This window comes from Dendropsophus ebraccatus, chromosome 7 (genome assembly GCF_027789765.1).
Source record: "Dendropsophus ebraccatus isolate aDenEbr1 chromosome 7, aDenEbr1.pat, whole genome shotgun sequence".
NCBI classification, from domain to species: Eukaryota; Metazoa; Chordata; class Amphibia; order Anura; family Hylidae; genus Dendropsophus; species Dendropsophus ebraccatus.
In genome coordinates this window covers 19,763,862-19,776,997 of record NC_091460.1, presented here as the reverse complement: position 1 = coordinate 19,776,997, position 13,136 = coordinate 19,763,862, and the positions used below count along the sequence as shown (strand labels likewise).

The 13,136-nt window shown below is 45.2% G+C and overlaps 1 protein-coding gene across 2 annotated transcripts in view; it reads left to right on the top strand.

The window, feature by feature from the left end:
* Window positions 1-13,136, top strand: part of SFXN5 (sideroflexin 5) — a 165,252-nt gene that overhangs the window by 94,417 nt on the left and 57,699 nt on the right. For both annotated transcript variants that reach the window (XM_069976313.1, XM_069976312.1), the window contains one exon: window positions 1,855-1,940. In XM_069976313.1, coding sequence (XP_069832414.1) covers window positions 1,855-1,940 — 86 coding nt within the window. The remainder of the gene's footprint in view (window positions 1-1,854; window positions 1,941-13,136) is intronic.

Genomic DNA, 13,136 nt, shown 5'->3' with positions numbered 1-13,136 from the left:
CGTAACGATTATCGGCCATATTCGGACGATATTGGCTGTTACGGCCGATAATCTCTCTGTGTGAGAGAAGGCAACGATCAGCCGACATGAACGATGTCGGCTATTGGTTGCAGTCGTTTCTCTTTCAACATTGTTGAAAGAAAAACGACTCGTACAGCAACCATCTGCTGCCGCTGTCGCTCAGTGGAATAGGAGCAGACTGCTGCTATATGCTATGGGCTGTCCAGACGATCAGCGATCAACCGGGCAGCTCCCCCCCGCTCTCACCCACTCGCTGCTGCCATGCGTAATAGCGGATAGCGCTCGTTTGCTCCTCGTAGTCTCCCCGTGGAATAGGGGCTTTAGTCCAGGGATTCCTTACAGACAGTGCAAGGACTGTGAGGCTAGTTTGTCCTGTAAAACATTGAGGGAAAGATTAGGGACATATAGTCAGTCCTTGTATTGATTACTGTTTTGTCATCTTCTGCTTCATTCCTGAATACCTTCATCATCATTCGCTTTCGTCTTCATTCATTCCATCTACTCTGGTTGCTGCAGTCTATTGGTGAGTGGCTACTCTTGTTATTGTTACACACTTGTATTCATACATGCTTTGTATTATTTTCTTGTATGTGACTATTTACGTTTTGGCTGTTCTGTAAGTCCTGGGGGTATCTGAGTTGTGGGAGACACAGTACAGACCCAGGAAAAGTGACCACAAAAGATGTAACCCAGTCCTGCCACCTAGTGACCAGCTGGCATTGTTACCCATGTTAACTTGCCATGGGTCATTGTTTTTCTGGAAATATTAAATTTATACAATGTTTTCTTTGAAATATCAAATTTACACAATGTTTCTCTGGATAGGGGGCTTAAATCTGGGCTAGGAACAGCCAAACACTGCTACATAATGGGACCTTGTGGAAGACAGCAACAGTACAGTTATACTGCATTAGTAAGGGCTGCCCCAGGCAAAGATTTCAAATCAGACTGGGGTACAATTATGTGCTGTTCAAGTTCATATGAAGACCCTAAAAAGTGCTATGTTTCTATGTTCAGCATTGAGGATCATAGAAGCAGTGGTCAGCCATGGAAACTCAGAACTAGCATAAAACAGGGGGACCCGTACTAGGAGAAGTTTGGCCAGAAGTGGTCTTCATGTGGTCAACAACATCCCCCAACATCCGGCCAATGTCAATAATACCTATTGTCATTATAAAGAAGTCCTGGAAGTGATGATATGGCCCCCACGGAGCCCTGATCCCAACATTATCCAATATGGCAGAGTCAGAAGGGGTTTTCCAAAGAGCAGAAAACGGACAAGGCTTTCTGCTTCCCACTAGAGATGAATGAACCTCCAGCCTGATTGGGTTTGTCTGAACATGAGCGCTGAGGAAAGTTGGGTCCAAACCAAACTGAGGAAGTTGGGTCCAGCAATCAAAATGCCTGGAAAACATCAGCTTGAAACCGAGCAACGTCACGTTTCAGGATCTCCCAGCCCGGGCGATTGTTAAATCGTCCATGCAGCCCATAGAAAATAGCGGCAGTCTGCTGCCGTATCTCCTATTACACGGAGCGATGGCAGCAGATCGTTGCCAGGCTGATCATTTGTGTTTGAGTCTGTTGAAAGACAACGATCTTACTGCTCAACTGCATGAAGGCAATGACTGCTCCATCCAAAGCTGGTTTTACTGGGTTCGGTTTGTTTACTAAAAGACCCTCATGCCTCCCCTCATTTCTTTCCATTATCTCCCTTTCCTTCTCCAGATGTCCTCTTTCGGTTATGTGACTCTTGGAGCTGTGTTTGTTGGTAGAGGATTTTGTCGCCTTCGTTCTTCATCTCCCGTCTAACCTCACCCTCCTTTGTCTTTCCAGGCGCTGCTAGAGACGGCTCTCACCAGAGTGGTGCTCCCCATGCCTATCCTAGTTCTACCTCCCATTATAATGTCTGGACTTGAAAAGTAAGTGCTTCACCCTCTTACCAGACCTGTTGGTATACTCCATCCCATAGCAGTGATTACAGTAATGCCTGCTGCCCCCATCCTGTATTCAGGACATTTCCCCCTCTCCTGGTTTCCTTACATTGCTGCATTTGTGCAGACATTTTCCCTTGGAAACTTGGAAATAGTCCGACTCCGATTGTGCCTTTTCTTCCAGAAACAGCACCAATCTTGCCCTCAGGTTGAGCGTAGGGTTTTGTAGTTTAGTTCCATTCAAGTGAATCCAGCTAAATTGCAGTACCACACACAACCTGAGGACAGGGGTGGCGCTGTTTTTGCTATGTTTTTCTAATCCTAGATAAGCCCTATAAATGGTCGTCGTCATTTCAAACTGTAATACAGAAAAATAACTATTATTTAATTAGAGGTGAAAATCTCCTGACAAGACCACAAAGAACACACTGTGAAAATATACATTAAAACACAGAAAAAAAAACATAAGCTCAGTCTTACATCCAGGAGCATTACCACTCACCGAGCAAATAACCTGCAAACCCTTATTTACCCCTAATCTAATGTATAAGGAAAACCAGTAATGTAATAATACAGACAGTCGGTACTAGGGTAGTACAATTGCATAGTGTGTGTAGTTTTTCTTTTATATGTTTTTTTTTTAGTTTTCAAATGGAACCAAACAGCAAATAAAGACATATTATAGAAATAACAGTTATTTCACTCCTCCTAGCATTGTGTGGAAGTGCATTCCTATAGCACACAGCTTCTTTCTCTGTCTGTTAGTCTTATATGGTTTGTGTGTGCTGATTGCACTCCGTTTGGTATTAGTGGTGCCCGCTGGTCCTTGCATTGTTTTATATCGGTTCTCTTTATCCCAAAGGAACAGCTGTAAAGTCTTGGCCACTAGGTGTCACTCTTGCCTGCAGTTTGCGGACCACTGCCTGTTGTTAGGGGAAATCTGTCTCCAGTGACAGACACAGAAAGTGGGGAGGGGCTTAACCACTGCTCTTACTGTATGTCGGTGGAAGAGCTTGTATCATCTCCGGAAAATACCACAAAATGAACCAGAGGTAAAGGGCCTATTGCATGTGCCGATCTGTCAGATCTGTGCAGGTTTGCTCCTGGATTGCTGCACTGGTTTGCTTTGTTTGCATCCGTTTTGATCCGTTTTTCCATTGACTTCCTTTATAAAAAAAAATAAAAGGTTCAAAACGCATGTTTTTTTTTTTTTTTTAAATACACAAAAACGTGGTCAACCACATTTTTGTGTACATTAAAAAAACGGACGTGTTTTGATCCTTTTTGTTATACAATGGAAGTCATTGGAAAAACAGATCAAAACTGATGCAAACAAATACATCGTTTTCCATCCCCCTTTTTTTTTTTTTTTTTTGCAAAAACTGATGAAAAAAAACATAGGCCTAACGGCCCTATTACACGGGACAATTATCGGGCGAAAAATCGTTATATCGTTCGAATTTAAACGATAGTCATTCTGTGTAATTGCAGGCAACGATGGAAAGGACGTTCGTATGTTGTTGACTTATATCTGAACCTAAAATTATCGTTAATCGTTCACTAATCATTCGCTGTAATTCCACATTCGTTCGCTCAAGTTCCGCATCTTTTCACTAATCGTTCAGTGTAAGGGTCCATTTACACAGAAAGATTGTCTGACAGATTATCTGCCAAAGATTTGAAGCCAAAGCCAGGAACAGACTATAAACAGAGATCAGGTCAAAAAGAAAAGCCTGAGATTTCTCCTCTTTTCAAATCCATTCCTGGCTTTGGCTTCAAATCTTTGGCAGATAATCTGTCAGATAATCTTTCTGTGTAAATGGACCCTCATTGCACATTGTCCATTGTTTTGCTGGGATCAGAAGGAGTAAATGATCATAGAAACTATCGCAGTAAAGATCATAACTAACGTCCATCGTTCTGTGTAATGTGGTGAACGATTTTAGGTTTACGATAAACAATCTCATTTGCGATCGTTTATTGTTAGTCGTTAATCGTTAAAAATCGCTCTGTGTAATAGGACCCTAACTTGCATATTTGTGACCAGCCTTCCTCTAATTATAATATATCATCTCATTGCTGGCATCAGGGTGGACTGTCCATTGCATCTCTGGCTCTCCGCGGAGTCTGTAGACCAGTTGGGGCAGATGTCCCAGTCCCGGCCGGCTGGATGGATGGATGGATGGAGAGCTGAGCTCTTTGATGTGAGAGGCTGTCAGCCTGCAGGACACGAGGTCACATAGCCCAAATAGATTCCTCTCCATTACCTACAATAGCTTCAAAGTCAGGCCTGCCCCTTATCTGCTGTGCGGATTTATTGCCGGCTAGTTTCCATGTTGCAGGTTATCTCCCTGTGATCTGAGACATGATCTGTCCTGTGTTTTACGAGGGCTCCTACCTGTGGCTTATCTCTCCATTAGCAGCTGAAGATACAGCAGTGTCACGTCGGGTGGAGATCCGTCCGATGACACCTCAGGTGTGCACAGGGAACCAGGGGAGATTACATGGAGGACACATCTTCTGGTTGTAAGATCTGACGGATAAGCAGAGCCTTCAGCTCCAATAAATACATGTCCAAGAGCAATGCTTTGGTGTCAGGTATTTACATAGGGCGTCCACCATTAGGGCATTTATGTCATGTTACTGTACTGCATTCACAAGATGACCGACATGATGAAAGGAAGCGGGTGCTTTATAAACCCCCCTCCCCATAGTATTATCACATGTTCAGGGCCTCCCTTATGTATATGCATTTAGTATATAAAGGGATGGAACACATGCCGCCTCATCACCACCACCCTCGCTCTTCATGTCTTTTTAATTGAAACAAATATTTTTTTAAGCAAGAGCTCAGTTCTGTATCATCTATCACCCAAGTGCACAAGGATGCCCTCTCGAAAAAAAATGAGGCCCCACAAACTCTGAAGGCCAGAAAGCCCCTCCAAGGCTACCGTTCTCCAAAGTCTAGGGAGTATCTTGCTCCTGCCTTGCACTTGGGCTGCCACCCCCATTGTCCACCAAGGAGATCATGTTGATCCTCCCAGGTGAGGGTCGGTGATACAGGAGGGTGTAAAACCAGAAGACTATATAAACCCTAGACCATTTGGAAGGACCTACCATAGGGCATCATACCCTGGTAAGAACCAAGTGACAGCTTACATTGGCATAAAAAACTAACTGTGATAGCTAAAGATGTGCGCCATGAATACCGCCCGATGTGCCGTCTCTAAGTAGGGTCCTGTGCACAGTGAGTTCAGAGGTCACAACTCCAGGGGCAATGGTACACCTCTACTTGGGTTGAGTAGAGCAGATTGGATCACCTACAGAATGGGCCAACCTGTGTACCTCCAGAACATCGCCTCCCTGTATACCTACCCATCCATTATAATCATCAGCCCAGGCAATAGCCATTGATAAGAATTCTACAGATACCTCACTTGATCTTAGCCAAAAGATGTATCTGTGTACAAGATGAGGGAGGCCATGCATGGACCAAGGATTGCCTTGTTCATGTTCCTTTGATCCCTGTTCTTCTTCTGTTGTTTCTCTTTGTGGAGGCCTCCAGCTGGCACAGCGAGTCTTACAACTAATGTTCCCTTTGAAAGAGTATGCAAATTAGTTTATATCCAGAGTGATGGAAATCGTCTCTAGTGCCACCTATTGGTGGTAGCTTACCTGTGTGTCACTGTAGGAGCCATTAAAGGGGTATTCCGCTGAAACATAACGTCTCATATATTGCTGCTCATGGTGAGGAAGTAAGAAACAGCCTATTCTTACCTCGGCCAGTGATTGGCTAAGTAGGCTTTCACCTCTAGATAAGTTCATCTCGAAAGTGGAGGTGAGATATCTTCTTTCCATGGGCAGCAATATATGAAAAGTTATTTACGAGTGGAATACCCCTTTACCCTGTTCCAATCCATGACCTAAACTTTTGGTCTGCATTGGGTAAGAGAGCATGATGTGAGATCAGGAGCCAGGTCTGTGTTACACCCGGTGTGTGCTACCTGCTATCTACAGTAATGACCGACATCAGAGACCACTCCGATGCCGGTCATGTAACGGTTTAGACCTAACTTGTCAGTTTTACTGTTCGAATTTAAATAATTTAAATAATTGCATTTGATTTAATTTCCCCTATGAATAATGTCTTCTGGCTTTGTAATATATGGTTAAATAAAGGATGCCATTAAAAAGTACAACTTGTCCCGCAAAAAACAAGTCTCCATCAGACTCAGTATCAGTGGAAAAAAAAAACATTGTGGATCATCAAAAGTGAGGAAGAGGAAGAAAATTAATTAAAAATAAAAAAAAGGGAGGGGTTAAAGGGGTAGTCCACAAGAAAAAAAAATCTTTCAAATCCGCTGGTGCCAGAAAGTTTAATAGACTTATAATTTACTAAGAAAGTTTTATAGATTTGTAATTTACTTCTATTTAAAATTCTCAAGTCTTTCCAGTACTTATCAGCTGCTGTATGTCCTGCAGGAAGTGGTGTATTCTTTCCAGTGTGACACACTGCTCTCTGCTGACACCTCTGTCCATGTCAGGAACTGTCCAGAGCAGCAGCAAATCCCCATAGAAAACATCTCCTGCTTTCCAGACTGGAAAGAATACATCACTTCCTGCAGGACATACAGCAGCTGATAAGTATTTTTTTGGTAAACCACCCCTTTAAAGACCTTAATGTAAACTAGGCATAACACAGTATATACGGTTTATCCAAAGAGCTGATCCTCCTTTTCAGCATAATAGTGAATAAGTGGACAAAGTGAGATCTATATAATAGGATTGGTGATTTCATTGTAGCTGAGTTTGACACTATTATAGTATTCACTGTGCATTGTCCAGGCTCCTATGGGTGTGTACACTAATCTCACACCAGTGTTCTAGCCTACAGCATCTAACATGCCAATGAAAGCTGAGAAGGGATGACCCAGGAACGTCGGACACTTCTCTGACCGAGAGACGTCGCGGGACAATACTTGCCCAGTGCTTGTTTAGGAAGCAGGAAAGTGCTGAAAGACGTTCCTCTGGTGCAGTGCCCCTGTAATCCTGTAGAGGGCACAGTTGCAGTGGCCCGCTGCTGGGAAGGGTTAGTCTCTGGCTATACTTTATGTGCTTCTCACATTGCAGAAGAAGACGGTCTCCGTTATCAGGAATAAGTGTCAGTGCTGCAGAGCATTGCACCCCTATACATCCCTCTTTCCATAACAATGTGATACAATGTATTGTACAGAAATAATTGAGCAGCTGTAAATATTTAGCTTTTCTGTTTTTGTTCGGATTTTGTGATATTTTCTCTCCGCATCCAGAGCTACTTTCATAATTCTGCTGGTTGCCCTTGGATACAGAATCGGATTTAGCTCCAATTATTCCTCCGTGTTCCGCTTCCCTATTTACATTCTGTCCTTCTGCATATAATGCGGCACAGGGCAAGTGCTGGGGCCCCTGCCCTACCGGAGCCCATGGCAGTCTGGGCACATGCCCTCTACTTATACCAAGAGTAAAGGTGATCCGCACCTTCAGTGACTAGTCGTCTGCCTGACAGCTATTGCTTCCTACCTCCCCATATACATGGACACTTAATTTAATAAGAAAAGGGGGGGGGGGGGGGGGTAAGCCGCTGCCATACCCCTCTGTCATCTCCATAACCCTCTGCCCCTCCGCTTCCTTTTCCGGATTCCCTTGTCCTCCGGCCCCTCTCTCCAGGGTAAGCTACTAATCCACATCCCTCTGTCTCTTCCAGACTCCTCTGCCGCCCCCCCCCCCCCCCCCCTTCCTTTTTTTTAGACATATCTTTCTTCTATGGCTTCCTCCAGGCTTCTTCATTTTAGGCAAACACGGCTTTTATATAGCACCCTACCTTACAGAAATAAATTCTACAATCTGATCAGTCACCATGAGCAACATTACATTATTACTTTTTGTATTCTACCTTACAGACATCTGTCTCCCCCTGGCTCTCTTGCCTCCCCCTGGCTCTCTTGTCTCCCCCGGGCTCTCTTGTCTCCCCCTGGCTCTCTTGTCTCCCCCTGGCTCTCTTGTCTCCCCCGGGCTCTCTTGTCTCCCCCTGGCTCTCTTGCCTCCCCCTTGCTCTTCTGTCTCCCCCGGGCTCTCTTGTCTCCCCCTGGCTCTTCTGTCCCCCCTGGCTCTTCTGTTTCCCCCTGGCTCTTCTGTCTCCCCCGGGCTCTCTTGTCTCCCCCTTGCTCTTCTGTCTCCCCCAGGCTCTCTTGTCCCCCCCAGACTCTCTTGCCTCCCCCTGGCTTCTCTGTCTCCCCGGGGCTCTCTTGCCTCTCCTGGCTTTTTTCTGTCCCCTGGGCTCTCATGTCTCCCCCCGGCTTTTCTGTCTACCCTGTTCTCTATTTTCTCCCCCAGGAATTTCTGTCTCCCCATGGTCTCTTGTCTCCCCCCGGCTTCTCTGTCTACCCTGTTCTCTATTTTCTCCCCCAGGAAATTCTGTCTCCCCTGTGGTCTCTTGTCTTTCTTGGGCTCTTTTATCACCCCCTGTCTTTTCTGTCTCGCCCCTGGCTTTTCTGTCTCGCCCCTGGCTCTTCTGTCTCCCCCCTGGCTCTTCTGTCTCCCCCCTGGCTCTTCTGTCTCCCCCCTGGCTCTTCTGTCTCCCCCCTGGCTCTTCTGTTTCCCCCCTGGCTCTTCTGTCTCCCCCCTGGCTCTTCTGTCTCCCCCCTGGCTCTTCTGTCTCCCCCCTGGCTCTTCTGTCTCCCCCCTGGCTCTTCTGTCTCCCCCCTGGCTCTTCTGTCTCCCCCCTGGCTCTTCTGTCTCGCCCCTGGCTCTTCTGTGTCCCCCCCTGGCTCTTCTGTCCCTCCCCCTGGCTCTTCTGTCCCCCCCCCCTGGCTCTTCTGTCTCCCCCCTGGCTCTTCTGCCCCCCCCCCCCCCCCGGCTCTTCTGTTCCCCCCCCCCCCCCCCCCCCCCCCCCCCCCCCCCCCCCCCTGGCTCTTCTGTCTCTCCCCAGGCTCTCTAGTCTCCCTAGGCTCTCTGGCCTCTTCGGGGCTTTTTTCTTACCTCCCCATCTCCTCTGTCTCCCTCAGGCCCTTTTTTCACCCCCCAGGTTTCTCGGTCTCCCCCAAGGCCTCTCCATCTCCTTCAGGCTTCTTCATCTCTTCTATGCTCCTTTGTTTCCCCCCGGGCTCCTCATTCTCCTCCAGGTTTCACCATCTCTTTTAGGCTCCTCTGTTTCCTTCCAGACAGCTCTGTTCTCCTCAAGCCTCCTGTGTTGTTCTTCCAGGATCTTGTGTTTTCCTTTGCTGAAAGATTATCTCAAGAAAAAATAAAAGGATCTGGCACTGAAATTCAACATGTCCGCTCCTTCTTACCCCCTACATCATTTGTCAGGGCAAATCTGAAAGCCCCTACGAATAAGATTCCACTGAAATCAAGGTGTTTGGCCAATTTCATTATTGTATATGGAGACTTTAACGTAGACAGGATGCCCTCTGTGGTTCTATTGCCCAAAGCCCTGGATGCACATGGCACTAACCCTGTTGCCGTATTCTCTTATACAGGAGAGATCTATAGACTTGTTCCCCTCACCTGTTTCAATGTGTACTATACTACCTGGACGGAGGACTTCACGTAGGAGATCGCCCCAACAACTAAATTCTCATTTTATTTTAGGGAGCGACGAATGAAGAAGAACAATTCATACTAATAGTAATGCAAAACACGAAACGCTACATTTTCGCTATAAGCCACTTTAAATTCCTCTTTTTCTTATTCTCGGCTACAATCATCAGGTTTCCGTCTCGTGGACTAGTCGGGATTTGCTCCAGGAGCCCCTCCTCGAGGCATCTCTGCTCTACACTGTGATCCTCCTCCGTATGGAGGTAAAATCACCTCGTACATTACACCTCGGGGCCCTGGCACATTATGCAAAGCACACAGCTGTAATGAGCAAGGTGGCGAGGCCTAGCGGCAGGTGTGATGACGTCTGCTCAACAGATGTGAGGCACACACAGGGTTACCCAGCGCTCTGCTGCTGCCTGGTCATTGTGTACCTGAGACAGACGTGTCACAACTGTCAGACACAACCGGTGAAGTCACTGGCTGGATTTCACGTGCCGTGCATGCTGAACACGCACAGATACCAGAACCTCAGCTCCGCTTTTTATGTATTTCTCTTAAGGGACTGGTTTTCTTTCAAGGAGACATGACATTTTCAGTCCCATTTATTTCAGTCTCTCTCGCCACTTTATTCTAGAGATCAGTAGTGGTCTTGACTCTTCACCTAACGTATCAGAAACTAAAGTTCATATTCATTTTAAAGAACAATACTTTAAAAATTTTAGAAATCTTGGACTTTTATGAAATTTCAATTTCAGTCTTCCTCTAGTCAAGAATGATATACAGTGGTGCCTTGGATTACGAGCAAAATTTCTTCCAGGACCGTGCTTGTAATTCAAATCCACTCTTATACCAAAGCATATGTTCCCACAGGAAATCATTGATATGCTGACAATCGGTTCCACAACCCAAAAATAATCATTTTTTTATTCTGAATAACAGGTAAAACAAATGAAACAAACATTTAAAAAGAGCTGAATATTATAAGTTACTGTACAGTATAACAATTAGCATGTGGAGTATAATGTATAGGAAGTGCATAAACCTGATAACACAGCAGCAGTTTGTAGATACCAGAAAGTGAGAATCACAGAACTGTGCAGGAGGACAGTGATAGAAACTTTTCTATACAGCAGTGTGAATGGCTGAGTGTAAGTGCAGGCACATTATAGCAGCAGTGTGTATAGCGGAGTGTGAGTGCAGGCACATTATAGCAGCAGTGTGTATAGCTGAGTGTGAGTGCATGCACAATATAGCAGCAGTGTGTATAGCTGAGTGTGAGTGCAGGCACATTATAGCAGGAATGGAGAGGATGGGAAACCCAAGGACTGACAGAGACTGCAGGGAGCATGAAGGAATGAGCAGGACATATGTGGGCACATAAATGCAGCACTCTCTGTCCGGGGAGAGATAAGTTGCAGCTATGAAGATATTACCTTCACAGTCCTGTCCCCTGCTGCAAGTCCCAGCCTGCAAGTAGATCTGCTATGATTTGGAAGGTGAAGGAGAGTACAGTGCTGTAGACCACCCTGTGCAGACCATGCCCCTCCCCTACTCACCCTCCCACGCAGTATAGGGAGCTCTTAAACCAAAGCAATGCTCTTAAACCATGTCACTGTGCAAAACACTCTCAATCCAAGTTACTCTTAAACCAAGGTACCACTGTATATATTTATGAGGATCTTTAAGTGCAGCGTGTCACACAGGTCTATCACAAGCAACCTCCAAAGGTGAACGAACCCTCAAAAATTCTTTAATCCCCAAAAGATAATGGAGGTAAAGGTCAGACGTAATAGATCATACACAAGGACAGAAAGAATCAATAAGGTTTTGAGCCATAAATATAACCAAGGCATCCATCCGAAGATTTTTTTAAAAAATCCTAACATTGCTTAGCCAGAAGGAATCTTGTGCACTTGGCTTTCGGAAATGTCAGCCAACATGGATTCGTATTAGAGGCTTAGATTGCCGGGCTCAATCTGCATGCACTCGGCTTTCTTTCTCCTTGAGGAGCAATGCCTCTATCTCATTTTAGCCAAACCAGAGTCCTCCTAAAAGAGGAGTCACACTGTATAAGACTGTTTCAGTATGAGAGCTTTCATATCGAAATATATCATATATTGCCTCCTCAGAAAGATAGACTTATGTGGAAGAGAACATTTCTGTTTTGGATCAGCTTACACAGCCTTGAGCAATATAATTCATGTATCCTGCTTTAGAATACCCTACAAATTATACCACTGAAGAGCTAAACGTCTATTCGTGCTAATCACACAACATCAGGCATCATGTCTTTATCTTCTCACCATGGCTGTCAATGGAAAATGGATAACCATTGCTTTTCTTCATCATTTCCGAACCATACCAGAGTCAAGAGGACAATTTGGTGGCTAGCCTATGAAGACTACATTGAAGATCACACTTGTTATGCCAAGCCATGCTTTCCTATGGAATGTATTTCTGCCTGACAGGTCATCTATATGTTACTGGAGAGTGCTGTAGGGATTTTGGTAAAATGACATGTGTCTATTTAGTCCAGAAATCATCTGTCAGTGGGAAATATGGTGCAGGAAGTCATTGTAGTAACATGATACATACAGTACACTGTGCCGGGAGGTGTTTGTAAATCAGATCAGCGTTCAACAATTCATGCAGTGTTATATCTGTTGTTTTGGACTGTTGCTTTTGAGTAAGGTCAAGTCACGTCTGTCCTAAAGATTAGCGCAACTCGAACATGCTCTTTGAGTTGTGCTCATCTCTAGTCCCAAGCTATGGCCTAGATTGTTGATGATGGGTGGGTACAATAATACACAGTGAGGTTACATTCAGTTTATGTACAGGTTGGCCTAATACTTACCTGTAGGTTACCCTCATTCCGCCTCATGGCAGAGGCATCCCTGCTTCCCATCTAGGGAAGCCAACCTTGACTTATGTCTCCTTTATAAACACTGGAGTGGCAGCCCAGCTTTGTGAACAATGACCATCAATCCCTGGCTCTTTCAAGTACCTTCTGCCCAGACATAGAGAAGGTTTGTAAAGGCCCATCACCTTTTTGAGTGGGTTGTAATAGACTGTATCCATGTGTCCTTTTGTATACACTTGAGTGATAGAGAGCACTTACTCAATAGACTACATTGAAGTTATACAGATTTCACAGTACTACAGTGTGAGTTTTTATTATGGGGAAGCACTACCTTATATTAGAAGCACTAAGCCATTTCTGGACAACAGAAATGCATTTATGAGGAAGTGGAGTCGCAGATAACCAAAAAAGAGAATGAGATTAGCAGGAAAGTAATGAAGAGGGGCGACCTGACCAGGTGGCAATGAAGGGCATAACCAGAAGGGAATAGAGAAGACCTAGCCTGGTGGGAATGAAGAGCATAACCAGGGGAGAATAAAGAAGACCTAACCTGGTGGGAATGAAGAGCATAACAGAAGGGAACAAAGAAGACCTAACCTAGTGGCAATGAAGAACATAACCAGGAGGGAACAAAGAAGACCTAACCTGGTGGGAATGAAGAACATAACCAGGAGGGAACAAAGAAGACCTAACCTGGTGAGAATGAAGAACATAACCAGGAGGGAACAAAGAAGACCTAACCTGGT